General features: G+C 50.8%; 2 protein-coding genes across 3 annotated transcripts in view; one reads left to right on the forward strand and one right to left on the reverse strand.

Annotated features, from left to right (window-relative positions):
* LOC135406068 (uncharacterized) overlaps positions 1-27565 on the reverse strand; it is a 361545-nt gene extending 333980 nt beyond the window's left edge. The window contains exons 1-3 of one of the 2 annotated variants that reach the window (XM_064640621.1): positions 27302-27565; positions 26067-26195; positions 24625-24749 (exon numbers count right to left, since the gene is read on the reverse strand). In XM_064640621.1, coding sequence (XP_064496691.1) covers positions 24625-24749; positions 26067-26141 — 200 coding nt within the window. In that variant the 5' untranslated portion in view covers positions 26142-26195; positions 27302-27565. The remainder of the gene's footprint in view (positions 1-24624; positions 24750-26066; positions 26196-27301) is intronic. The other variant, XM_064640623.1, reaches the window with a different exon arrangement.
* On the forward strand, positions 3566-4725 carry LOC135406095 (olfactory receptor 6F1-like). The gene has a single exon (XM_064640650.1). The coding sequence runs from the start codon at positions 3648-3650 to the stop codon at positions 4629-4631; it is 984 nt and encodes a 327-aa protein (XP_064496720.1). The 5' UTR covers positions 3566-3647; the 3' UTR covers positions 4632-4725.
* Positions 27566-27962: the final 397 nt, after the last annotated feature.

The raw sequence follows: 27962 nt of genomic DNA on the forward strand, positions 1-27962 counted from the left end.
CAGAGTCTTTCCAGACATGCCCAGTCTTCTACTGTGGGGTCTTCTCCTCAAGCCTTCATCCCTCTGGTGGTCGCCATGGACGTCTTCCTCAATTTGACCTCTTCAATCAGGTGACCTGAATTCTTCAAGCTTGCAAAATCCTGGCTCTGGGCCTTCTAGATCTTATTCAAACATCTGGGTTACCTAATTTATTACTGTGTGTGTACTACTCCTATTCTTTCTAGAATAAGGCCTTTGGTCCAGTGACCAGAACAGAACATGAGATTAACCAGTGCCCCGAAAATGTTCTTCCAGCAAAACAGGTATTGGGTTTCTTAGCAGGCCAAGATATCTCAGTTAACTCTTCTAGGCCGGGCTCCTGTTTCAATCCTCCTTCTGGCCCTTCTTGTGGATGGGCATCACATGAGCCCCTCCACTCATCGGGTCCTCCCTAGTGAGCCAGGACTGATGGTAAATGATGGAGGGTTTCTGCTGAGCTCTCCCTCCAGCTCCCTCAGCACCCTTGGATGAATCCCTTCTGGTCCCATAGACTTGGGAGTGTCTCAGTGGCTCAGCAGATCACCAGCTGCTTCCTCCTGGATTACAGAGGGTCCATTCTGCTCCCTGTCCTTGTCTACCAGCTCAGGGGGCTGGTTGTCCTGAGGATAACAGGCCTTTCTGTTAAAGACTGAGGCAAAGAAGGCATTAAATGCCTTGGCCTTTTCCTCATCCTTGGTGACAACGTTCCCCCCGGTGTCCAATAAAGGATGGAGATTTTCCTGTGCCCTCCTTTTGTTGATGATGTATTATATAAACCCTTTTTATTACCCTTTACAGAAGTAGCCAGATTGAGTTCTAGCTGAGTTTTTACCTTTCTAATTTTCTCTCTACATGGCCTAACAACATCCTTGTACTCTTCCTGAGCTGCCTGCCCCTTCTTCCAAAGGTCATAAACCCTTTTTATTCCCCCAGTCCCAGAAAAGTTCCCTGCTCAGCCAGGCCAGTTGTCTTCCCTGCTGGCTCATCTTGCAGCAAACATGGACAGGCTGCTCCTGTGCCTTCAAGATTTCCTTCTTAGAGTATGTCCAGCCTTCCTGGACCTCTTTGTTATTAAGGACTGTTTTCCAGGAGACTGTCTCAACCATTTCAGTGTCCTGAACAGGCCAAAGTCCACCCTCCAGAAGTCCAAGGTAGAGGTTTTATTGACCCCTTCCTTACTTCACCCAGAACTGAAAACTCCATCATTTCATGGTTGCTGTGCCCAAGACACCTCTGACCATCACATCTCCCAACAGCCCTTCTCTGTTCAAATCTTTCATCTCTCTTGACCAAGCATTATTCCCTTGCCAAGTCTCCCATCTCCCTTGTCCCCGTTCCCCTTGACCTTCCCAAATCTGCCATCATGTTGGGAGCAGCTTTCTGATGACATTCATGACTTCTGACTCTTTGCCTTCCCACAAATCAGCTGGAGGCTACTCAGTTCCTGTGACAGAAGTGACCTGGCATCCAGAAGGACAATGAGCTCCTGGGCTGCTGGTCCCTGCCCAGTGCACCCAGCAGTCCTGCACCGCTCCTGAGGTACCTGCCTCAGCTCAGGCCTTCCAGCTCGTGCTCCAAAAGAGCTCCCGTAGGTCCTGGGACACTTTTCCCAGTCCCACATGAGGGCTTCAGCTACCCCAGAGAATGCTGGAGCCACTGGTGGCCTCTCTGCAAACAGCTGACTCAAGCCCTGAATGTAGATTTTAGGAAATAGTGGAACCCTCTGACATGAAGACTTCTATGTACTCTCTGGAGAAGTCTTCCTTCCCAGATTCATGAATGTTCTTTATGCAGTCATTTCCCAAACACATTTTCTACCAACAGTTTGAGTGGTGAAACATTGCTCAGAGGTTCTTCTCAGTTGGTATTAGCACATTTTATATCTCTACTTCTTCCTCGCTTTTTTTTTCTTCCTCTCTATTTTTGATGAGCTCTCAAGGAAAAGATTGCTTGAATTGTGGGATAACTCAGATTGGAAGAGTTTCCTTTGCAATGGTCCTTGCACCAGTGTCTTCAGTTGGATCAGGTGTGACTTTGGTCACCACTGTTCTGATTAATTCTTATAATCCACCTGACCTGTGGTCCTGCAGGCCCCCTCTGGCATGTGTAAGCATCTTCCAATTTATTCAGGTTTACTCAGCTGTGCAGCAGAAGCTCTACAGGGATCTCTGAAGCCGTCAGATTCTCCCCCCAGGACGGCAATCGCCACATTTATGCCCAAGAAAAGGCCTGGGCACAGCAGGATCTGCCCGTCTCTAGGACTGCCTGGACTTCCCTGGAGGGTGTCCCTGGACAGGTCCCACACAGTTCAGTCCAACAGCTGATTTTGAAGGGGACTCAAAATTGTTGCTCCTTTTGGAGTTTGTTAATTTTTAAGGGTCTTGACTGAATTCAATCACTTAGTTTCAAGCTGATGGGCTCTCTCAGACCAGTCTCTCCTCTCATCTATGTGGACAATGAGCTGGGACCACTCAGGGGACTAATGACTTCAGTGCTCTGGCTGCACATCAACACAGCTTTGTTTCATTGCTTCAAACCCACCATCCCCTCTTCTCCCCCTGGCATTTCAAATCACCCTCTTTTTGGAGCCATGTGCTCTGCTCCTCTCTGCCTAAAAACAAAATCAAAAGATGAAAGGAAGAATGCCAGTCTTTATTGCACATTTTTTCTCATGCTTCTTTCTGTGAACTGTGAATTTTCATTTAAAAGCATAACAACTTAATTAATCGGAGATTTGAGACTGGAATAATGAGTTTCATCTGCTCCACTGCAGGCCCTTATGGGAACTTGTTTTCTCCAGGCTCCCTCTGTAGTCAGTGGAGACAAGAGAAGGCTCTGGAGGCTGGGTTCTCCCAGTGTAAAACTGGCAGGCAAAGGAAAGGTTACAAATCTCTTCCTGGCACTGTTCTCTTGCTCTGCATTTGGGTTGGAACATTTGAGAGCAATAGCAACGAGCAACTGTATGGCAACAAGTGCCTTTTTGTGCAGACGGGTGTGAGGTGGGACTCTGTGACACACTGTGTGGATCCATGATAAATTTTGGTCATTATTTAGAGTACTGAAAAGACAAGTTATACTTGGTCCCTATTCTGCCCTCCCCTCTCTTTTCCTGAAGAACCAGAGAGCAAGAAGCTGTGGCAGAAAGCAGGGGATTGCAAAATACTTGATATTGCTTATTTTGGAATCAACAGATTCTCAGGGATCCCCAGTGCAAAAGGCAAACACTGCAAAGTAGAAACAAGAGCTTTAAACATGCAGAGTGGATGTGATTTCATGGTTTAGCATCTGTGCAGTAGAAGAGAGGCTTTTGGCACATAGGTGTGCCAGATGTTTGCCAGAGGTCTGAGTGAGCTTGGAATTTCCCAGGAATGGGGTGAAATAGCCAACAGCCTCTTCAGAATCCTCTGTTCTGGTGAAAGAATTCTTTGTGAGTATTTGGCAAAGTAGAAATAAGACAACAAAATCTCTGAGGACTCTGAGTGAAATGTGAAACAGAAAAATCAGGGTGTGAGAATTGCTTGAAGGACGATCTCTGTGCTGTACAGGAAGAGTGCAGGAAATGAAAGGAGCAGAGAGGGAAGGACAGAACATTTTGTCCAGCCTGTGAAATTATCACACTTGGTTTTGCCATGTTCCTGTCCCGGCAGGATGAACTGAAATTCAGCATGGGAGCAGCAAATGAAACAGCAGTTACTGAGTTCATCCTAGAGGGTTTCCCAGGGCTTGATCAAAGCCTGCAGCTGTTTCTCTCTGTGATCCTTCTGCTCATGTACCTGACAACAGTGACAGGGAATGCAACCATCATTTTCCTCGTGTGTGTGGATCACCACCTGCAAACCCCCATGTACTTTTTCATTAGCAACCTGGCGTTCCTGGAAATCTGGTTTACATCCTCCACCAGCATTAAATTGTTTGCCATCCTGAGTTCTGATCAGAAAACCATCTCGCTGAGCAGCTGCTTTGCCCAATCCTATTTCTATTTCGCCCTGGGCTGCACAGAGTTTGTCCTGCTTGTTGTCATGTCCTTTGACCGCTGGGTTGCCATCTGCCACCCCCTGCACTACGCTGCCACCATGGAGCCTCAGCTCTGCCTCTGCCTGGTTGTTGCTGCCTGGCTCATCGGCTTCACCCTCCTGAGCTACCGCCTGCTCTTCCTCTCTCAGCTGTCCTTCTGTGGCTCCAACAGGATCCCCCATTTCCTTTGTGACAACTCCCCCTTATTCAAACTGTCCTGCTCTGACACCAGCCTGCTTTGGAAAATAGACTCTGTTTTCTTATCGTGTGTCGTGTTGGGTTCCTTCTGTTTAACTCTGGCATTTTACATGTGCATCCTTTTCTGTATCCTGCAGCTTCCAGCAGCCTCTGGGAGGAAGAAAGCTTTTACCACCTGCTCTTCCCATCTCATCACCTTATCCATTGTATATGGGAGCTGCATTGCTCTCTACATGTGTCCTTCAGCAGATGTTTCCTTGAAGACCAACAGAATTGTAGCTTTGCTGAACACAGTCCTGTACCCATTCTTAAATCCCTTCATCTACAGCCTTAGGAACAAGGCTGTGATACTGGCACTGAACAAATCCATTGCCAGTACAATAACAAAGCTTTTCCCCTAATCATGATGCATTTCTGGACATAAATTCCAAGGATCTGCTCTCATCTGTTAAACAATAGCAGGGCATATGTGTGTGACCTCCAAACACGGATGCCTCAGGAGATTTGTGCTCTTGTCAGCTTGTGTCAGGTTAAGGGATAAGAAGCTCATCTGCACACACAGACAGGGGACTAACAGTGGGAGGAGGAGTAACTCAGTTAATGCTCTGCCCTGGCTGCTCCATCACTGCAGGGCCATCAGCTCTCCAAGAATCCATCTCCAAACAGAGAGGGCACAGAGGAACAGTGGCAAGTGACAACCCAAATGACAGGCTCTGGGAAATGGACACCATGTCCCAGCTCTTTCCAGAGCTGCCCTGGGAGAGCCATCAGCCCTGTTGTCCAGGTCTGAAACCCCTCAGTCACTGAGAGCAGATCCCCATTATACTAGGGGGATTGTTGCCTTGGAGTGTAGGACACATGATGGGATGCAGGGGAAGAGCAGTTTTGGATAACACAGGACTTGAGGGAAGTTGAGGGCAGGACCCCAACCAGTGCAGTCTGTTCTGTCTTCTCATTAAACTTAACTTCTAACTCCTGTGTGAGCCAATTCTCTCTGCAAGGGCTCGTGAGCATGGGGGTGTGAGTGCAGCAACTGGAGGAGGACCAGGGCACTGAGCAGCCCACGTGTCAATAGTGCTGACAACGGAGCGACTGGAGTGACTGGACTGCAGTGTTCGTGTTGTGGGCGCGGTGCTGTCACGGGTGGGAGTGGAAGGCTTAGACAAAGTTATTAAAGAAGCCCTGCTGTTGAGTCACGAGGTACAGAAAGGATCCCCTTGCTTTCTAAATTCCTTCTCAGAGAGGAGCCCGAGTGTGGCTGGATCCAGTCTTAGCCTTGGGCTGTGTCAACAGTTTAAATTTAAGGAATTACAGAGGTGTGATTAAATCACTTTATCTCGCAGGTTTTAATGATGGCAGATCAGATGTATTTGTATAAAATGAATTCTTTATTATGACAAATGAACAGACAAGTGAACAGATGAAAACTCTTAATCAGAATGATTTACTATACAGTGTAAAGACTAAAAACCTACTAGTAGGGTATAATATAGCATAAAGTAGTACAGTGCACTGTATCAAAGCAATTATATTAAAGCAATTATATCAGAACCTGCAAAAGAAACAAGCATTAAGAAGAGATTGATATAAACCACAATATGAGATAGCAAGCTGTGGTGGGGGAAAAAAAAGTTTTCCCCCTGGAGTTAAAAAATTGGTAATCCCCCAGGGGGTGGTGTCTCTTGGGGTTGAACCAATGAGCGCTCCTGCAAAATATAAACATATCAACAACCAGACCGTTGTTGTAGTTGTAGTCGTTGGAGAGAAGTGGCCATGTTGTAAAGCCACGAGGAGAAGGGGCAGGAGCCCCGTTGGGGGCTGGGCCCCCCCCAGCCCCAGCTGGGGGCTGCAGGAACTTGGAACAGTGTTAGACTGGGCTGAGTATCTGTACCTAGAAAGCTGAAGGAGTTTTCTCCACCGTGAGTGGGCAGACGGAGCGGCAGAAACAGCACTGACCAGAGAGCAGTGGCAGAAAGCCAGAAGAGATAAGAACTGAAGCAGCAGCAAAGCCGGCATTGCAGCCAAGGAAGAGAGACACAGAGTTGTCTGAATGAGAGAGAGAGTTTTGGGGTAAGAACTGAAACCAAACCCCCCAAAACCCTTTTGTGACTTCTCCTAAGTGGAGGGGGTGGACTCCTACTGGATGGAAGCCCTAAAATGCATCACGCACCAGAGAGTGGAGCTGAGAAGCTCAGGAGTCTTAGAAGCTGGACCGGGACAACCAGACAGAGTGTGGAGGGGGTGACCTTGGCCCTCCTGCTGCTGCTGCTGCTAAGCTGGCAGCCTGAGACAGAGCAGGGGAGCTCTGATAGAACTCTTGAGGCAAGGGCTTTTCAACTGAAAGCTGCTCGAGATGTTCTGACTCAAGGGAGCTTAAACCCCCTGAGGAAAGGGACCGTCACCAAGATGCCCCTGCACTTCGCGATATGACGTGGTGAGACGAGCTTGTCCCTGATGTCGCAGTCCACGGAAGAGAGGGGGGAGAGGAGACCCCCTTGTGTGTAATGGGAAGAGATCCAGCTACAGCTGCTGCATGGAAGAAGAGAGACTGCTGCCCTAGAGACACTGCTGCTCTGAGAGTGGAAAGGATCTTTCCTTTTCCCTTCTGGACTTTTATTGGAGGGAGAAGAGATTGATCCATTGTAAATACTGATTTATTATAGGAGAGATAGTTAAGATTGTGTATGATGTATTGTAATATTTATTTGTATAGTGCATTGTAATATAATCCCCTTTCCCCCCATATTGAGTCTTGTGTGGTGTCTGGAAAACCCATCTCACACGGGGTTGAGATGCGGGAGGGGGGCTTGGACTCAAGAACTGGATTTTAGGGGTCTCAAACTACGACACAAGCAGATCTCTCTCTTTCACTTAACCCCAGGGGAGTGACCGTGAAGACAATTTGTGGATCTGTTGGAGTTTGGGCTGCTTTTCCTTCTAAAAGGAGCATCACTCCAGTTGGAGGGAGACCATTGGAGAATATGTTTGGTGTTGGAAGTCCCATCATTGGAATGCTTTCATTCAAAGGAGTGGGAAACAGAACAAATCCAGCAGTTCCTGCTGTTTGTTATCAGTGTCACAGCCTGCATTAGCTTTCGGGGTGAGTTTCTCTTCCAAGGGTCAGGTGCTCTCTATGTGTTATATGAGAGTGGCCCTTAGGGGACATCACTCTGAATTCTTTCTTCTAAAATCGTGAGTTGCAAGGTCTTGTTAGGATGGCTGGCTAATCCGGGGATAAATAACCATGAAGTATTAAATATTATTATATTTATATGAAAAATACCAGAAACAATGTCCTGTAAACATAAAAAGATAAACCATTTAATGATTTTCATTATAGAGGTTCTGATTCTGTTGCAGCTTTACCTGCAGCAGATTCATTGCTCACTGCACTGTCCAGGACAGTGGGTTCCTCTGTGTCTGGAGCTGTTTTATTCCCATACAGGGAATTTGGGAGTCTCCCCACAAAGCTTCCACAGCCACGTTGGGAGACAAAAGTCCTTCCCACTTCTGCTTGAGCAGTTTTTTGTCTCACGTCTGGATATACACCCAGTTTTCTGTCTGTTGAGGATATACTTGAACATCCAAGGTCATTAGAGAAGCTAAAATAACAAACTTATACAATGATAAGAGTGGTTCAGAATGTGGGAAATGTCCATGGGGAACTGATCCTGTGTTGGTGCCCATCAGAGTCCATAATCAGCCAGGATAATGGTCCTCGAGTGTCCATCAGACACAGGTACAGGGTCCCTTTGGTTCCATGTGGCCCCACAGTGTCACAATTAAACCCTTTTGTTCCATGAGGTTCCACAGTGTCACAATTGCCCTGATGATTCCATGAGGTTCCACAGTTTCCCAGGGTTCCTTTGGTTCCACGAGTTCCACAGTGTCACAATGGCCCCTTGATTCCAAGAAGCCCTGCAATGTCCCAATGGCCCCTTGATTCCATGAGGTTCCACAATGTGCCAGGGTTCCTTTGTCTCCATGAGGTTCCACAGTATCACAGGATCCCTTTGGTTCCACAAGGCCCCACAGTGTCACAATGGCCCCTTGGTTCCACAAGGCTCTGCAGCTGAAGCACTGAGGCCTGAACAACATCCCCTGAACCAAAGTTTGCCTCTGGATGAACCTTCCAAATTAAGGTTATATTTATCCGCTCATTAGCTAAAACTGTGTGGAATCATCAGTGAAACATGAAGTATGACAGGACTATATCCGTGTAAGATATATTTGTATCCGCTCATTAGTGAAAAATATTTGTATTTGTCCATTAATAAAATACGTATGACTGTTAGTGAAATATGAATGTATTTATCTTTCCGTATTTAGACCCCGGTCAAGGCCATGGCAGTCGATGTCTGGCCTTGTTTGGCAGCAGATGCTGCACATTGAGTCTCCCTTGGTTTTCCCCTTAAGCCCTGGCCAGGCTTTGGGTGGAACCCAGGAGGATAAGGGAGCCAGATGTTTTTCTGCACTCGTAGATCTGTGAGCTTGTTTATTCAAGCCCAGAAGAGCTGGACCCCCTCCCAGCAGAGATGGAGCTCTCCCCTACGAGTGGACGCCCTGGGTGGGATTTCCCTTCCCCAGGAGGGATTCTCCAACCCTTGGCTGTGACCGGGGCTCCCCCGCTGCCGTGTGGGCCTGGCTGAGGGGAACGGATGAGGGGAACTGAGGATGCATCTTTTCTCATCACTCCAGGCACCCTTTGTAGGAACGATGAGGTGCATTACTGAGCTTATCCTTTTGTAATTCTTTGCTCTTTTGCTCTATGGAGAAATGACACACTTGTTCCTTAGAGTTGGTGTCTGTGTGTCGTGCTGTCCCTCTTCCCCTGGAGAAACAGGGTCCACTGTGACACTCCAAGGGCTCATGGAACCCAAGCAATTTTGGGACAGTGTGGAACCCCATGGAATCAAGGGATCATTGTGACATTTCAGAACCTCAAGGAATCAAGGGGCCACTGGGACTCTGCAGGGCCTTATGGAAGCAAAGGAACTCAGGGACTCTATGGAAAGTCATGGAGCCAAGGAGCCATTGTGACATTGGTGGGCCTCATGGAACCAAAGGAACCCTGAGATATTTTGGAACCTCTTGGAGTCAAGGGTCCATTGTGACACTGTAGGGCCTCATGGAAGCAAAGGAAAACTGGGCCACTGCAGAACCTCATGGAAGTAAGGGGCCATTTTGACATGGCAGGGCCTTTTGGAACCAAAGGAGCCCTGAGGCATTTCAGAAACTTATGGAACTAAGGGGACATTGTCACACTACAGAGTCTTATGGAGCCAAAGGGCCCCTGGGAACCTCATGGAACAAAGGGAGCATTTGGACACTGAGGGGCCTCATGGAAGAGGGAAGCCCTGCAGAGAGACCTTGACAGATCAGAGGGCTGGGAATCACCAACCATAGGGAGTTCAACAGGGGGAAGTGTTGGATTCTGCCCCCAGGATGGGGCAACCACAGATGGACAGACAGAGCAGGGAAGGAGAGGCTGGAGAGCAGTGCCAGGAAAGGGCCCTGGGGGTCCTGGTGGGTGGCCAGTTGGCCCTGAGTCAGCAGTGCCCTGGCAGCCAGGAGGGACAACCCTGTCCTGGGGGCATCAGGCCCAGCCGGGCCAGGGAGGGGATTGTCCTGCTCTGCTCTGCCCTGGGGCGGCCTCACCTGCACCATTGGGGCAGTCTGGGGGGGCACGATAAAAGAAAGACATTGAGCCATTAGAGATTTTCCAAAGGAGGCAACGAAGATGGGGAAGGGCCTTGAGAGGTTCAGTTTCTAAATCAGCAACACTTTCAAAGATCTGTTTATGAACGGACAGCAAGATCACAGAGGAGCAGCTCGTGGCTGGCGTGTGTAGGAGCCCAGGAGAGCAGGGGCTGATGTGAATGTGTCACACACCCACAGCCGGAGGGCTCTGGAGCCACCCAGGGACTGCTGGGGAAAGAGAGAGAACAAGGTGTGAGAGGAGCAGGGGCGGTTCGGAGATGGAGCAGCGCTCTCCTGGGACAAACATCCCTGTTCCAGTCCCTGCAGACACAACAACCAAGGAGCATCAGCACAGAAGCTCCTCTGGCGAGCGCGGGCAGCGCCTCCGGGACCCCCTTCCCTTCCTGCTCTTGTTTGGGGAGGGTCCGGCAGGATTTGGGGGTCCCGGGAGGGAACCGTAGGGGGAAGGGCTCATCTGACTTCTCCTCCTTTACGTTCACGGCCAACAGGGTGCTGGGGGGGGTCCTGGGGGGCTGTGGGGGGTCATGAGGGATCCCCAAATCCCCCCAAAATCCTCTGCCCTCCCCCCTCCCCTCAGCGCCAACGCTTCCCGCCTCCCGCCTCCGCCGCCTCCCATTGGCAACTGCGCCCGCCCATCACTGCGCTCAGCCAATCACCGCCCGGGAACGGGGCTGGGGGCGGTGCCTTGGAGCCGCACCATTTTAGCCGTTTCTTTGACTAAAACTCCCGTCCTGCCCCGCAGCCCCTTTGAGCTCTGCCATTGTCACCTCAGTGCCCCCCAAGTGTCCCCAGTGCCCACTCGGGACCTCTAAGTGCCTCCTAAGCCCTAAATGCCCCCGTGTTGATCCCCTCAAGCCTCCATGGTGCCCCCACAACCCTTTCCTACCCCCTCATGGCTGGGCTTCGCGAACGAAGATTTAGGAAGGCTCTATCCACATTTATTACAGGCATGCTGGTGGCTAATGAGGCCAATACGAGACAGACATATCCGATTGCAAAAGGCACAGCAGAAAGACTCCTTAGGTGGTATATTCTGTAGGACACGATTCTTTTTCCTTGAGAGTGATCCTGCAGCGTTATAGATGGGGTGTCTCCAGACCTCCTGGTTGGAGGCCAGAGCAGACCAGTTCTGTTGATCAATATGGCCAAGGCTGAGATGTTGTTTCAGGCAGTCCTTGTATCTCCTCTTCGGGGCTCCTCTCTCGCGGCAGCCGGTGGCAAGTTCCCCATAAAGCAGGACCTTCGGGAGGCGGTGGTTGGTCCTTCATCCTGGAGACGTGCCCTGCCCAGCTCAGCTGTGTTCTCAGCAACATGGCCTCAATGCTTGTGCCTGCTGCCTGTTCTAGAACAGATGTATTGGTCACATCATCTGACCAGGGGATGTTTAGGATTGTGCGGAGACAGCGTTGATGGAAGCGTTCGAGGAGCCGCAGGTGGTGGCGGTGGATGACCCACGATTCAGATCCGTAGAAGAGAGTAGACAGCACTATGGCTCTGTAAACACTGATCTTGGTGCTTTTCTTCAGGTGTTTATTTTGCCAAACTCTTTGATGGAGCCTTCTGAAAGCTCTCCATGCCTTTGCTAATCTGTTGTCTGTCTCTCCGTCAATCTCACCGTCCGAGGAGATGAGGCCCCCCAGGTAATTTAACTGCTGGACTGATTTGCTGGATTTGGGGCAGATTCGGGGGATGTTTCGGTGCTTTGCTCACCGTACTCTGGAGCTCAGGTTGCTCTCCCGTCTTTCGTGCTCCCTGAGCTCTCTGTGGAGGTTCTCCTGGGACTCCTTGAGCTGCTCCCGGGACTCCCTGAGCTCCCTCTGGAGCTGCTCCCAGCACTTGTTGAGCTCCCAGTTCTCACACTCCAGGCCCCGTTTCTCTGTTTGCACCTTCCGGAGCCGCTCCCGGGCCTGGCCCAGCTTGTCCCGGAGCTCCTGCGACTGCACCCACATGTCCCAGGTCGAGCGTTTGGGGGGGCACAGGGGGCTCCTGGGGGGACACCCAGGGTTGGGGACATCAGGAATGGGGTTTGGGGACATTGGGGAGGGGTTTGGGGACATCAGAGAGGAACTGGCTCCGGATTATCCCAATTTTTTTTCTCCCCTCCCTGTAAGTTTTTGGGAATTCCAGGCTCCTTGCAAAAGACACAAATCCTGAAGTAATTTGAGCAGTGTTCTGTCTTTCCTTTCTTTGTAATTTCCTGGGGAACTGCATTGCCACAGGCACCTCCACTGGATCGATTCCTTAAGGACTGCTCCTGTGGAAGGACTCCTGCAGCAGAAGTTCCCGGGGAACTGTCTGCCACAGGAGGAAGCCCACGCTGGAGCAGGGAAAGGACTCTTGGCCCTGAGCAGTGGCAGAAACAGTGTGCAATGAAGTGCCCATGAAAGCCATTTCCCTTTCCCAAGGTTATTTAGTCCTAATTTATTTATTATTTATTTCTTGTGCCTTTTGAATGACAGGTACAACAGACTAGCACAATAAAAGTTGTTTTCTGTTGCAAACAGACTAAAAACTTAGTTTGTTTGGGATAAAAAAGTAGGTTTTTTACTTTTGGGATAAAAGACTAAACCCTGATTGTTTAGTGTCACCTCTCACATAACTGGTCCCAATATCTCCACAGGTGATTTTTGCCCTGGTGCAGCCATGGGGTGATTTGGAGACACCTGACCACAGGAATTCTGGCTCATTTCTTAATGGATTTGGAACTCCCTTTCCATTATTTAGCAGCAAAGTATTGATTCTTTCTTGGTTTATCCTGATTTAAATAAATAAAGTACTACTACTAAGAGTACTACTAAAATAAATCAAGTAAATTAAAAATAAAGATAAATGAAAATAATAAATAACAAATATTATACTAATTATAATTTTAAAATTATTATAATATATTTTATGTTTTTATTTTAATGCATAATAGAAATATAAACAATAATAATATAAAATACTGCCTTGTATTCCTTAAAATCTAGGCCACTGTTGCAATGCAGTTCCCCAGGAAATTACAAAGCAAAGAAAGAGAGAACACTGTTCAAATACCTTCAGAATTTGTGTCTTTCAGAAGAGAGTGTACAGATGTCATTTTTTAGCTCCTCTAGATAGTTATGCATTAGAAAACTCAGGTGCCACTTAGAGATCTGTGAGGAGGGACTGCTCAGCTCCCAACTCTCCCAGTAGGAGAGTTCCCAGTTGCGGGTGGGAGGGCAGGTGTGTGCGTTCTCTCCAAAGGCAAACTGAACCTGCCCCTTGAACCCGGCTCACTAAGAACTGGCATCCAAACACATTTGCCCCAGGACTGTGGAGCCTGTCCGGCCAAGCCTGCACACACACGCTCTGAGCCTGACTATTGCCAGGGAGTCATCTTTGTTAGGAAGCAAGCACAGTTTTGACGTGGGCAAACCAGTCCTTTTTAGCTGTTTTCACAGCTCTTTGGTCCACCCAAAAGTCATTGCAAAGGCAACTTCTAAGTGTTCCACTGGGGAAACGTGAGCGGTCCAGAGCTGCAGCCATGGGAAGAACGTGGGAGAGTGCGAGAGCTCAACTTGTGGGGAGAAAATGAGAGTCAAGAGCTGCACCAATGGGAGGCAGATGGGAGAGTCCAAGAAGTTGCCCAGTGGGAAGAGGGGAGAATCCCAGAGCTGTGCAGGGGGGAGGATGAGAAAGACCCAGAGCTATCACAAGGAGAAATCAACAGATACCAAGTTTTCCAATGAGCAAGTTTATGAAGACAAGTATTTCCATGCCAAAATGATTCTTGCGTTTCATCCTCTCTTGCTGACTGTAAGGCCCAATGCAAAAAAAAGAAAAGAAAAACCCAGAAAAACTCTGGGTACCTCCAGGACAGTTTGTTGTCTTTGAGAGGTCATTTCTCTGTCCTTCTTCTATAGCTTGATCTTCAGTTTCTGCACCAAGAACAACATTAAACATTGCCTCTTGACTCACTGTTTCCATTCCGAGGGCTACTTTTCAGGAACTCTCTCTTCTCACCCAAGTGCCTGATGAAGCTGCTCCATTTCTGCGTACGGGCGCAGCCAATCAGTGTAATAAGTGAAACGAGACTATAATTTGGGTTGCAAGGTAATAAAAGATTTATTAATGCCAACAAGCAAAAGCGGCCAGCCGGGCGACCGGAGGAAACCTCAGTTCCTACCGCGGTCCGCAAAGAGGAACAGAAACAGCACTTGTTCTACCCTCTGTTGTCACCTCCCCCCAAAGTCATGGCATCAGTCCATTGGTGGAGGTTTCGCGGGCTGCATCCTGCTTGGTTCCCTCTTCGTGGGCCAGCTTGGGGTTGGTTCCTCCTTTCGGGGGCAATCGCCGTTGCTGAGGGGTGTCCACCAAGAATTTCAAAGTCATTGATTTCTATGAAGCCGTGGCCCTGGAAATTTCCATCAGGATGACGGTTGATCACTCGGACTCCTCGTGGTCTACCCCTCCATATTGGTTCCTATTAATGTGCTTAGAACAAACATCTCCAAAATACAATATGCTAAATCATTCTTGCGTTGTGTTAATCATTCTGCCCCTTACAGAACTTGTGGTTAGGCATTGCACAACTCGTCAACTTGTAATTCCAACAAAGCAGTTAACACAATACAGCAACTGGATTAACTTTTTCCCATTTTGAGCAGCAAATTTCTTTAGATCACTTATAACATCAGCAAGCGGGATTCTCCTTAAGGAGGAACAAAGCGCGGCCATTTTGGGCAAGACAGGTGACAGCGGCAGCCAATCAGCACTGAGCACACGCAAATCTTTATTAATTCTTTTGTTTTTAAAAACAAGATAAGAGCGGGGTGAAGGGTGGAGCGAAGGGCGGGGCTTGATGTCACTTTCTGTTGGGCTTGGGGGTGCCGATCACGCGGTCTTTCACCTGGGGGGGGATGGGGGCGGGTGAGACCCCCAAAACCAGCCTCAAGACCCCCCAGACCCCCCATGACCCCCCAAAACCCCTCCAGTGACCACCAAGCCCCCTCAAATGCTCCCGTGACCCCCCAAAATTCCCTCTGCGACCTCCCCAAACCCCCCTGAATCCCACCCAAAACTCCCCCTGGACGCCCCCAAGCCCCTCTGTGACCTCCTCAAACCTCTCCCCAGACCCCCCAAGCCCCCTCTGTCACCCCCCAAATTCCCTCTGGGACCCCCCAAACCCCTTCAAATGCCCCCGAGGATCCCCCAAAACTCCCCCAGTGACCCCCAAACCCCCTCAAATCCCCCCCAACTCCAACCTAAATTCCATCCCATATCCCCCCAAAACTTCCCCAAACCCCTTCAAATGTTTTTGCAGGGGGAAAAAGGGATTTTTGAGGGGAAAACTCAACATTTTTGAGGGAGAAAAAACAAAATTTTTAGGAGAAAAAGGGCCATTTTTGAGAGGGAAAAAAGTAATTTTTGAGGGAAAAAATGACATTTTTGAAGGCAAAAAAGGGGTTTCTGAGGGGAAAAAGGGCATTTTTGGGTGCAGCCCTTCTCACCTCGTCGGGTTGGCTGACAATGATGTTGTGCAGTTCTGCAGGGAGAAGTGCAGGTGCTGCAGCCCCCGCTGCCGCTCCGACTCCTCCGGCAGCACGGGCCGCACGCGGCAGAACACGGGGATGTTGTCCTGGAAAACGGGGAAAAATACGGGATTTAGGGATTTTGGGAAAGTTTACAGGGGGTTCCCCTCATAAAATCCCTCCCTCTGCCCCGGGCCCACTTTGGGCTCCTGGATGTCATTGTGGAGGCGGCGTCGCTCCATCTCCAGCTGGTGGATCCGTTCGTCCTGCTGATCCAGGAGGGATTTTTGCAATCTTTCCACCTCCTGGAGCGCGGCCATCTGGTCCTTCTGCAGGTGGAGATGGTCCTCGACCCGCCTCCGATGAGCCTGGGGAGGAACGGGGGGGAAATGGCAACAAAAGGGAAAAAAACAGCAGAATCGGGGCAAAATTCCCAAGGTTTTCCTGACTTTTTGCAAATTTTGAGGTGCCACGAAGCGGATTTTGACGTCAAAATGGCAGAACGGGTAAAAAAGTGCCATTTTTTCCAGATTTTTGAGGGACCTCCTGAGGGATTTTGATGCCAAAAGCAGCACAATTGGTAAAAATTCCAAATTTTTTTCTCGGTTTTTCAGCATCCTCGGTGGGATTTTTGACCGAAAAATCGTGAAACTGGTAAAAATTTCCATTTTTCCCATGAGAATTTTGAGGTGCTCCCCCCAAGGGATTTTGGGTGGAAAATTCCCTTTTTTTCTTCTTTTCCCAAATTCTGTGGTGCTCCCTGAGAGATTTCAATGCCACAAAGCTCAAAATCGGTGCAAACCCCCACTTTCCCACCTTTTTTTTTGGCACCACTGGTGGATTTTGGGCACAAAGCCGCCAGACCTGGTGCAAATTCCCCATTTTTCCCAATCTTTCCCGATTTTTTGGGATGGACTTTTGATGCCAAAAAGAAAGCCGAAATCGGAGCAAATCCCCGATTTTTTTTTCATTTTTCCCAAATTCTGAGGTGTTTTCAGTTCAAAAACCAGCAACACTGGTGCCAATTCCCATTTCTTGCCTTTTTTCCTTGACTCTTCCCATGTTTTCAGGCCCCCCATGAGGAATTTTGGGCTCAAAAGACCGGGAATTGCTGCCACCCTCAGATTTTCCCGCCTTTTTTTCCTCCGCGTTGGCGCCCCCTGGCGGATTTCGCCCCACAAAGCACCCAAACGGCTCCGGATTTCCACGGTTTTTTCCCCCGTAAGTTTTTGGGAATTCCAGGCCCCCCACAAACCTCTGAGTTCTCCGAGATGTTCGAGCTCGTCTCGTTCTGCCGCTGCTCCTCCTCCCGCAGACGCTGCTCCAGCTCCGACTCCAGGGAGCTGCGGGAAAGTCCCAGAATTTCTCCCTGAATCCCCCCAAATTCCCATCAAACCTCTTCCCAAACCCCCCCTCCGAAAGTCCCGAGCCCCCCGGAATTCCCAACTCCCCCTGAAATCCTCCTTCTGATCCCCCAAATGCCCTGAATTTTCCTGAATTCCCCCCTGAATTTCCCTCTGAATTCCCACCAAATCCCCACCAAATCCCTTCCCAAACCCCCCTCAGAATTCCCAAATCCTCCCTCTGACCCCCCAAATGCCTGGAATTTCCCCCTGAATCCCCCCAGATTCCCTGAATTTCCCCCCAAACTCCCTTCTGCTGCCAGTCTAGGTCTGCTTGTGATACCTTGCCCTGTGCAGCTCGGTCTGCCTGTCTGTTCTTAGCATGTTCCTCATTAGCTCGTTTCTTGGGCACGTGGGCATCTACAGGGCGGACTCTCACGTTCAGTTTCTTCACTCTGGCAGCGATGTCTTGCCACAGATCAGCAGCCCAGATGGGTTTTCCTCTATGCTTCCAATTCACCTCTTTCCACCAGTCTAGCCACCCCCACAGGGCGTTGGCTCTTATCCACGAATCGGGGTACAGGTAGAGCCTTGGCCATCCTTCTCTCTCTGCGATATCCAGGGCCAATTGGACTGCTTTGAGTTCCACAAACTGACTCGATTCGCCTTTACCTTCAGTGGCTTCTGCCACTCGTCGGGTGGGACTCCAAACGGCTGCTTTCCACTTCCAGCTCCTCCCTACAGTACGGCAGGAGCCATCGGTGAAAAGGGCATGGCGTGTCTCTTCGTCTGGCAGCTGATCAAATGGCAGAGCTTCTTCAGCTCGGCTTGCTGGTTCTCCTTCTTCTTCTGCCAGACTGAAGTTCCCACCTTCAGGCCAGTTGGTTATGATTTCCAAGACGCCAGGGCGATTCGAGTTCCCGGTTCAGACACGTTGTGTAATCAAAGCGATCCACTTGCTCCACGTGGCATCGGTGGCATGATGCGTAGGGGGCACCTTCCCTTTGAACATCCAGCTCAGGACTGGTAATCGGGGTGCCAGGAAGAGCTGTGCTTCGGCACCAATTCCCTCTGAAGCTGCTCGTATGCCTTCATACGCCGCTAAGATTTCCTTCTCCACAGGGGTGGAATTGGCCTCAGAACCTCTGTAGCTTCGGCTCCAGAAACCCAGTGGTCGCCCTCGCGTCTCGCCAGGCACCTTTGGCCAGAGGCTCCAGGAGGGACCTTTATCTCCAGCTGCAGTGTAGAGAACATTCTTTACATCTGGTCCCGTCCTGACTGGTCCAAGAGCAATTTCTTGCTTGATCTGCCTGAAAGCTTGTTGTTGCTCAGGACCCCACTGGAAATTGTTCTTTTTACGGGTCACAAAGTAAAGAGGGCTGACAATCTGACTGTACTCTGGGATGTGCATCCTCCAGAAGCCTGTGGCTCCCAGAAAAGCTTGGGTCTCTTCCTTGTTTGTGGGTGGAGCCATGGCTACAATCTTGTTGATGACGTCTGTTGGTGTCTGGCGTCGTCCATTTGCCATTTCACCCCTAGGAACTGGATCTCTTGGGCAGGTCCCTTGACTTTGCTCTTCTTGGTGGCAAAACCGGCCTGGAGGAGAATCTGGATGATCTTCTGTCCTTTCTTGAAAACTTCTTCAGCTGTGTCCCCCCCTCCAATGATGTCCTCGATGTACTGGATGTGTTCGGGAGCCTCACCCTTCTCTAGTGTGGCCTGGATCAGTCCATGACAGACGGTTGGACTGTGTTTCCACCCTGGGGCAGGGGGATCAGGCCCAGTCAGGTTGGGGTTGGGAAAGGCAGGTCCTGCCTGACCAACCTGGTCTCCTCCTCTGACACAATGAGCCCCTCAGTAGCTAAAGGAAAGGCTGGGGATGTGTCTCTTGTGACTTCAGGAAAGCCTTTGAGCCCATCTCCCCCTTTTCCACTCCAACTGCGTCTCTCCTACACTGGGGGGGCAGGGGAAAGACAAACTCTTAAATTCCTGACCTATAAGAGAATGTCTGATGGTTGCCATGGGAACTGACATGGGCAATGCGAATGTCTGCTGGTTGCCATGGTAACTGACCCTAGCAACCAGAATGTTTGCTGTTTGCCATGGTAACCGACTGTAGCAACACAAGTGTGTGATGGTTGCCATGGTATCTGACTGTAGCAGTGGGACGTATGATGGTTGCCATGGTAACTGAGCGTAACAATGGGAATGTATGATAGTTGCCCTGGTAACTGACCGTAGTAATGGGAATATACGATGGTTGCCATGGTAACTGACCATGGCAATGGGAATGTATGATGGTTGCCATGGTAACTGAAAGTAGCAATGGAAAATGTGATGGTTGCCATGGTAACTGACTATAGCAATGACAATGTACAATGGTTGCCATGGTAACTGACCGTAGCAATGGAAATGTGTGATGGTTGCCATGGTAACTGACCGTAGCAACGGGAATGTGTGATGGCTGCCCTGGTAACTGACTGCAGCAATGGGAATATACAATGGTAGCCCTGGTAACTGAGTGTAGCAACGGGAATATACGATGGTTGCCATGGTAACTGGCCGTAACAAATGGGACTGTATGGTGGTTGCCATGGTAACCGACCATAGCGATGGGAATGTGTGATGGTTGCCACGATAACCGACCATGACAATGGGAATGTGTGAGGGTTCCCATGGTAACTGACTGTAGAAACGGCAATGGATGCTGGTTGTCATGGAATGTGACCACAGCAACGTGACTGTATGATGGTTGCCATGGTAACTGAGTGTAGAAACGGGAATGGATGCTGGTTGTCATGGAATGTGACCGTAGCAACGTGACTGTATGATGGTTGCCATGGTAACTGACTGTAGAAACGGGAATGGATGCTGGTTGTCATGGAATGTGACCACAGCAACGTGACTGTATGATGGTTGCCATGGTAACTGACTGTAGAAATGGGAATGGATGCTGGTTGTCATGGAATGTGACCACAGCAACGTGACTGTATGATGGTTGCCACGGTAAGTGACCATCACAATGGGAATGGATGCTGGTTGCCATGGTAACCAATGGTTGCAGTGGGAATGTATGCTGGTTGCCATGGTAACTGACTGTAGTAACAGGAATGTCTGATGGTTGTCATGGTAACCGACCGTAGGAATGGAATGTATGATAGTTGCCATGGTAGCAGACCATGGTAGCTCCAACCTCATCACCCACCAGCGCATCCACACTGGGGAACGGCCCTACCTCTGTGAGGAATGTGGGAAGAGCTTTAGGAACAGCTCAATTCTCCTCAGGCATGAGCGGACGCACAGGGATGAGAGGCCCTTCCGCTGCACTGTCTGCGGGAAGGGCTTTAAGCAGAACGGCAACCTTGTCAGGTTGCCTGGTGTATCCTAGGGCTAAGGTTGATGGTGACATTGGCTGCCTTTACCTGCAGCTCAGACACAGCCTCACTGGCCTCGGGAGCAGAGGGAACCACTAGCTCAGGGGCTGTGGGCACCGGCAGGGATTTGGGAATGCCACGTTCCTCGGGAGAGCCATCCCCTGAGCTCGTGGGGAGCAGCTCTGCCGGCCTGGCTGTGCTCCTCTGGAGGGGCACCGCAGTGCCAGTCTGATCAGCTGCCACCCAGGGGTCCTTCCCCACTGCCTGCAGGGCAGGAGGTGGCTCAGAGACCACCTTGGACCTCCTGACAGAGGCTGCGGCCTGGGATGGTGTCACACGCTGAGGGGGAGAGTTTCCTTTGGCCTCGGCTCTGCTGAGCTCCAGGTTTTGTTTGTCCTGGAGTCGCTGAGAACATCGCACGGGAGGCAATGGTTTGAGGCTGCTCTTCCTCCTCCTGGACAACCTGGCCACAGGAACAGTGCATTAGATGGGAATGGGAGCTGAGAACAGCCCAAAGGCCTGGACTGTTCTGGGCTGCTCACTGCCACAGTTTTGCTCCTGCAGCAAGAACAGGACCCCCAGGCAGGTGAGGCCCATCTTGTCTCACCTTTCCCTGCCCGGGGTGCAACAGGCTGTGCCCCAACACACACTGTGTCCTGCCTGAGCCAGGCCCAGGAGCACCATCTGGGGCTCAGCAGGCCCACTGGGGTGTCTGTGCCCCCGCTCACTCCTTCCCTTCCCAGCACCAGCTCCTTCAGGGAGAGCTGTTCTCCACAGGCCCCTGTGCTCAGAGACACCTGCAGTGCTCATGGAGCTGGGTCTCCTTGTGGATCTTCAACAGGAAGACAAGGTTGGGACCACATGTGCCCCAACACGGCCCCAGGAGTGGGGAGTGGGAGAAGGGGAGTGGGGAAAGGGAGAGAGACGCTGACAGGACTGCAAGGGGGGAACCTTAACAAGGATCAGGGGATCAGAGAACTCACAGCACACACTCTCTGCAGAGATGAGGGAGACAAGTGTGGCCATGACCACCTGCAGAGAACACTTCAGCAGGGAGCTGTTTCAGGGTCAGGCAGCACAAAAGCTGTGCCCCATGTCAGGGCCGTCCTTCTCCAGCCCCTTTGAGGAGCTGTGCAGGACGAGCTCTCAGAGTGGTTTGCCTGTAGAGCAGCTTTGGTGTTGAGAGAGATGGAAGTGCTTGGGAGTGGCCCTGCTCATCTAGTTCCTGGTTCAGGCCTTCTATGAGCAGCTGAAAAAGCCAATTTGTGTATTCCTGCCCTTTCTGGAGATCTTCACGCAAAGCTTTCATTTCTCGCGTGAGCTTCTGGAAGGCCTCCTTCATCCATGATTCCTGGGGCTTTGAGGCCTCTGGTTCCCATCCTTTTTCTGTGAAAAAAGACTGATGTCAGTGGGAGACTAACACTGCCCTCTTGAAGGGGAGACCACCCATCTGCCCTGGGGATGCTCAAATCCTCTGTTTTCAAGTCTCTTCTTCAGGGTCTCTCCTTAGGCCTTCCTGCAGATTGTCTTTTCAACTTCTCTCTCCTCCTGAGAAATACTCACTTCAGAGGAATTAAACCTTGCACTCAAGGTGCAACCTGCAAATGGACTTTTTTGACTTATTTCTTCATGCAGGGAGGGAACAAGAAACTCACACTCAGGTCCCTCATGTCCAGCCTGTTTACTGATTTGTGTGCTCCACACTTCCTTTTCTTTAGAGAATCCTTCCTAATTCAGCAGCCTTGGAAAAGAACTCACTCATCCCTGAAAATGTTTGGGGAATTCTCAAGCTGATGCACTGTGGGCACCATCAGTGATCTCTTCCCCAGCTTTCAAATCCTTTCCCACCAGGAATTTGCTCCGGGAAGGAGCCTTGGTCTCTCTCCTGGAGCTCCAGTCTTCCTTGGGACATGGAGACTTTTCTGTTCCAGCTTTTGTCTCTGGAAAGGAGTCTCAGCACCACCGTGAGCCCTCAGAACCATGGGCTTGGAGCTCCTGTGCTGCTGGGGAGGAGCACTGACAGGAAGCCCCCTGCCCCCTCACTCCCCAAGGGCCTGGCCACGGGGGAGAGCCCAGGCCCTGCTGATTTCCAAGGGTTCCTTGAGGGAAGAACATTGCCCTGCCCCCATGCCAGCTGCAAAGAGCAGGGACAGACAAACAGCTGCCTTAGAACCTGGGCAGGATGGGAGCCAGCAGAGCCCAGGCTGTGCTGGGCAAAGCCACTGCCGGGGCAGCTCTGCACCCTGGGGGCCTGGACACCTGCCCGGGGCTGGGAAATACAGCAGAGCACTTCTGGAGGCCCTTGGAAGTGGGAATTTATGGACAGATGGGACTATTTGGCCTCACTGTGCTGGGCCCTCATGCACAACAGGCCTTTGTCTCTTCTCTTTGTTCAGCAGGGTTTAGTTTCCAGGTAGTGTGGGCAAGTCCTGGCCCTCACCTGCACGGAAAGGCTTCTCCCTTTTGGCCCTGGAGGAAAGCCCAGGAGGAGATTCCTCCTTTAGTGGTCAAGGGAAGGAGAGGAAATCCCAGAAGTGCTGTGTTATGTCTTTCAATCCTTACCAATTTTGAGGGACACCCTCTGCTAGAGCGGGACATGAGGTCAAAGAGGGACGTCCCTCTGACCAAAGTCACCCCACCCCAAAGGCCTCCTGCTGTGCACTGAAGGGGTTCTGCAGGTAATGTGCTCGGGAGAGAGACCTTGACTGGCTTTGCTTCTCTCAGGGATAACCCCTCACATCCCAGTGTTCCCAAGGATGAGCACAGACAAGAGGAATGGGATCAGCACTCACTTCCTCACTCGAATGCCTCGTCTATGAATTTCTCAACCAGCTTCACACCAACCATAGCAGCTGGGCATCAGGGTCACATGGAAATAAAACAAAGAGAAAAAGAGGACATTTAAGAAGGAGCTTTCCCTGAGGAACTCCTGGAATGCATTGAGCAGGTTCTGGGGCAGAACACACCACCCAGCTGGCCCTGGAACCACAAGGTCCTGTGCACCAGGAGCCCGACAGCAGCGCTGGGGGGGCTCTGACCTTCGAGGCCACTCAGGCTCTCCTGGCCAAGAACCTGCCTCGGCTGCCACAGCATTCAGGCACCACACAGGTGCCTCAGCACAGTCCACCAGAACAGAGACACCCCCAAAGTGTGAGACACTCCTCCTCCACACTGCACGAGTGGAGAGGGACCTCCCAGGGCCCTTCATTGTCCCTTGGCCTTTTCATTTGGGCCTGTCTTCTCAAAGACTTTAGATGACCATAGACAAGAGGAATGGGATCCAACACACCTACTTATGAACCCAAATACATCTCTTAGGACACTCTGCCACCAGCTCTCCATTTCTGCCCACTGGGTTCACATGGAAAGAAAAAGAAAAAAAGGAAACTTCACTAGGACTTTTCCCTCCGGATTTGAAGAATGCATGAAGGAGCTTTTTGGGGACACACATATCCCTTATACTGCTCAAACCTCTGATGTACTTGAGGTTTTTAAATCACTTATTTCCCCTTCTATTACTGTCAAAACAGAAGAAACACAGCTCTTACCAGCTCCTCCCAGGAATTCCATGCCTCTTCTGTCCCAGGTCTTTTTCTCAGGGTTCATTCTGCAATGCAAGGGAAAAGGGGAGCAAAATCTATGGGGTGGGCACAGGACTAGAGAAGAGAAGGCAGCTGAGAAGATCTGGGGGGGCAGCCAAGAGAGACAGGAGGCTGTGAACTGCCAACCCTTTGCCTTCCCTGGGGTTTGCTGGAACAAGGGCTGAGCCCTGCTGCTCCCCTATGATCCACCCCAGGGCCTTTGCTGGGCTTTATGAGAGCCAGGGACGAGCCTGCCTGGTGTGAATTTAGGAGGAGAATAACATTGATGACACACCCGTGTTTCGGCTGTGCCTCAGTCGTGCTCACCCCAAGTCAAGGACCTTTCAGTTGCCCATGATCTGCCCGGGAGGAGCTGCACAAGAAACCAGGAGGGAGCACGGCCAGGACGGGTGACCTGAACGGGCCAGAGGGATATTCCAGAGCCCAGAACGTCATGCCCAGTACATGAACTGGGGGAGTTGACTGGGAGGTGCCTCCCGGGGACGGGCTGGGCATCGGTCAGTGGGTGCTGAGCAGTTCCCTTGTGCATCACTGGTTTTTCATGGCATTTATTCCTCTCAGTACTTTCCCTTTTCATTCCTGTTATTGCTATTACTATTGTTATTATTACTGTTATTATATTTTACTTTATTTCAATTATTAAACTGTTCTTATCTCAACCCACCAGTTTTACCTCCTTCTGATTCTCCTCTCCTATCACAGGGGTGGGGATGATGGGAGGGAGCAGTTGTGTGCTCCTTAGTTGTTGGATGGGCTTAAACCACAGCAGTCCTTTTTGGTGCCCAATGTGTGCTCCACCAGCGCTCAGCCTTCCAAACCATTCCACAGTGCCATGAAAACCCCTCACTCCCAGAGCTCCTACCTCCCAGCCAGCTCTTGGGCTGCTCCAGAGTATTTGGTCACAGAAGCTGCTGTGACCAAGGACACCCTCTGCCAGGAGCTGTCCTGCCGAGGCTCCCCGGGCATGTCACGGCCCAGGACCTTCACCTGGAGAAGAGAAAAATGGGAAGAGCTGCAGGAAAACCACGAAGCTCCAGAGCTGAGAGCTCAAAGGGCTGGGCAGGGTCTTCTCCTGCCCCCACCCCCTTAGAGATGAGCTCCAAAATCCAGGCCCTGGTGTGGGAAACTCCCCTATGGTGCTCCAGAGGAGACTTGGGAGTGGAAAGTGGAGGGTTGGTGTGTGATACTGGGAGCACTGGGGGGAGCCAGAGAGCCATACTGGGAGCACTGGGAGGGAAATGAGAGCGCTGGGGGGGACCAGTGAGCGATACTGGGAGCACTGGGGTTGCACTGGAATTTTTAGCCCCTGAACCCCACAATCTGATGGCAAACAGGGCATGTGGCTTAAGTTAGGGGGATTCAAGGCTCTGGAACATTAATTTTGGGAGCTGCAAGGCTCAGAAAGACAAATTTTGGGATCTCTGGGGCTCAGAAAGAATGATTTAGGGGGCTTTGGGGCTGAGAAACTGATTTGAGGGACTTTGGGGCTCCGGAACACTGATTTCAGGAGCTTCTGGGCCTAAAAAGCCCTTATTGAGGGATCTTTTAAGCTCAGAATCAGCAATGTAGGGAGTATTTAGGCTCAGAAACACCCATTTAGAAACATTTTTTGGTCCAGAACACCAATTTAGGGAGATTTGGAGCTGAGAAACACTCTTCTGGGAGATTCTGGGCTCAGGAATATCCATTCAAAGAATTTTTGGGCTTCCAAAAAAACTTGTTCAGGAACCCTGATTTAGGAAGCTTTGGGCCTAGGAAACACACGTTTAGGGAGCTTTTAGGGTCAGAGCCAGTGATTTAACGAGCTTTTGATGTTCAAAGCATTGATTTTGGGAGCATCTGGACCAGAAGGACCAATTCAGGGAGCTCTGGGGCTCCAAAACCCCCTCTATTGGGTTCATGTGGCCAGGTTTTGGTAGCGGGGGGGCTCCAGGGGTGGGTTCTGTGAGCAGCTGCCAGAAGCTTCCCCCATGTCCGGCACCACCAATTCCAGTGGCTCCATCTGTTGTGCAGAAGGAATTACAGCCAGAGAAGAGCAGAGTGAGAACAGATGAACAGCTCTGCAGACCCCCAGGGCAGTGCAGAAGGAGGGGCAGGAGGTGCTCCAGGCACCAGGGCTGAGATTCCCCTGCAGCCCAAGGAGGAGCCCACGCCAGAGCAGGGGATGCCCAAAAGGAGGATGTGGTCCTGTGGGAAGCCTGTGCTGGAGCAGAGTCCCTGCAGGGACCTGGGGATCCCTGGAGAGAGGAGCCCCTGCTGGAAGAGGTTTTCCTGGAAAGACTTGTGGCCCTATGGGGGACCCACCTTGGAGCAGGGAAGGGACTCCGACTCCTCTCTCTGAGCAGCAGCAGGATCAGGCTGTGATGTTTTGGATCCCATTCTGGTCTCCCTGAACCACTGAGGAGGAGGAGGGAGGGTCTGGGATGGAGGGGGCTTGGGGGGAAGATTTTTGTAAGATTTCTTTTACCTCTCATTATCCTGCTCTGATTTTGTTGGTAATAAATTCAATTAATTTCCCCAATTCCAGTCTGTTTTGCCCATGATGTAATCAGAGAGGGATCTCTCTCTCTCCTTATCTCAGCCCATGACCCTTTTGCTGTATTTTCTCTCCCCTGTCCAGGTGTGGAGGGCAGTGATCAAGTGGCTTTGGGGGGTGCCTGGCACCCAGTCAGGGTCAACCCACCACACACCCATCTGGGGAGCTTTTGGGCTGAGTGACAGCGATTTAGGGAGCTCCTGCATTCAGAAATACCCATTTCAGGATCTTTGAGGCTCAGAAAAAAAGGTGTAGTGAACTTCTAGGCTCAAAACCAGCAACTTCTGCTTTTTTAGGGGCTCAGAACCCCACCCCTCAGGAGCTTTTGGTCTCAGATACTGCAAGTTTGGGAGCTTTTGATCTCAGAAGCAGTGATTTAGGGAGCTTTGGGGCTCAGAAGCATCCATTTAGGGAGCTTTTGGTGTCTCAAACACTGATTTAGGGAGATTTGGGGTTGCAAAACACCAATTTCGGGAGCATTTGGCTCAAAACCACTCATTTAGGGAACTTTTGGCCTCAGAAAGTCTCATTTAGGGAGCTTTTGAGCTCACCCAATTCCAATTTAGGGAGCTCTTGGTCTCAGAAACAAGTATTTATGGATCTTTTGGGGCCTGAAGCAGCAATTCAGGTAGCATGTAGGTTCAGAAAGAGGGATTTAGGGAGCCCTGGTGCTCCAAACCACCAATTTAGTGAACCTTGGGCCTAAGAAACCCCAATTTGGGGAGCCTGAGGCTCAGAAAACCTGAGTACCAGTATCCTGGTATCAGGAGCTTTGGGTCAGGGAGAGCGATTTGGGGATATTTTCAGCTCAGAAAGAGCGAATGAAAGAGCTTTTGGGCTCCAAAAGACCAAGTGAAGCAGATTTTGGGCTCAGTAGCCCCCATGTAGGCAGCTCTGGAGCTCCAAACCAGCGATTTAGGAAGCTTGTGGGCTCAGAAACACTAATTTCGGGAGCAGAAGTAGCCCCACGGGGGGAAGGGTGGGAGTGAGGGGCTGCACTTACCTGGAAGAAGGTCGGGATGAAGCGGCTCCGCAGGGAGCACCGGGGAGCTCCTGACGCTTATATTCCTCCTGTCCTACCCCACTCCTACAGGATCCACCCCTGCCCTTTATGCCCTGGCACCTCAGTTCTCGGATTTACACCAGTTTCTCGGAAATCCCTGGAAACCGAAAGCGAAAATGCTCCGAGCAGGGGGCGGCTCCTGGGGCGGGAGAGGAACGGCAGAGCCCCGGGGTTCCTGCTGGGGTGAGGGGGCACAGCCAGTGGCCCCTGCCTGCTCCTGGGGCCTCCCGGGGCACCAGGAATGGCACTGGGAGGGAACTGGGAGCACTGGGAGCGAACCCCATGGTCTGATGGCAAATGGGGCGTGTGGCACGAGTTAGGGGGTTCGGGGCTCTGGAACCCCAATTTCAGGAACTTCGTGGCTTAGACACTCCTCTTTTGGAGGTTTGGGGTAGTAGCGATTTCAGGAGATCTGAGGCTGCGAAAGAGCGATCTGGGGGGCCTTGGGGCTCCAGAATACCAATTTCAGGAGCTTTTGGGCTCAGAAATTCACATTTAGAGAGCTCTGAGTCTCAGAAACACCAATTAAGCAAGCTTTGGACTGAAGAAAAAACAAACCCCAAAACAAACAATAAAACAATTTATAGATGTTTTGAGCCGA

The sequence above is a fragment of the Pseudopipra pipra genome, chromosome W, assembly GCF_036250125.1.
Source record: "Pseudopipra pipra isolate bDixPip1 chromosome W, bDixPip1.hap1, whole genome shotgun sequence".
Classification (NCBI taxonomy): Eukaryota; Metazoa; Chordata; class Aves; order Passeriformes; family Pipridae; genus Pseudopipra; species Pseudopipra pipra.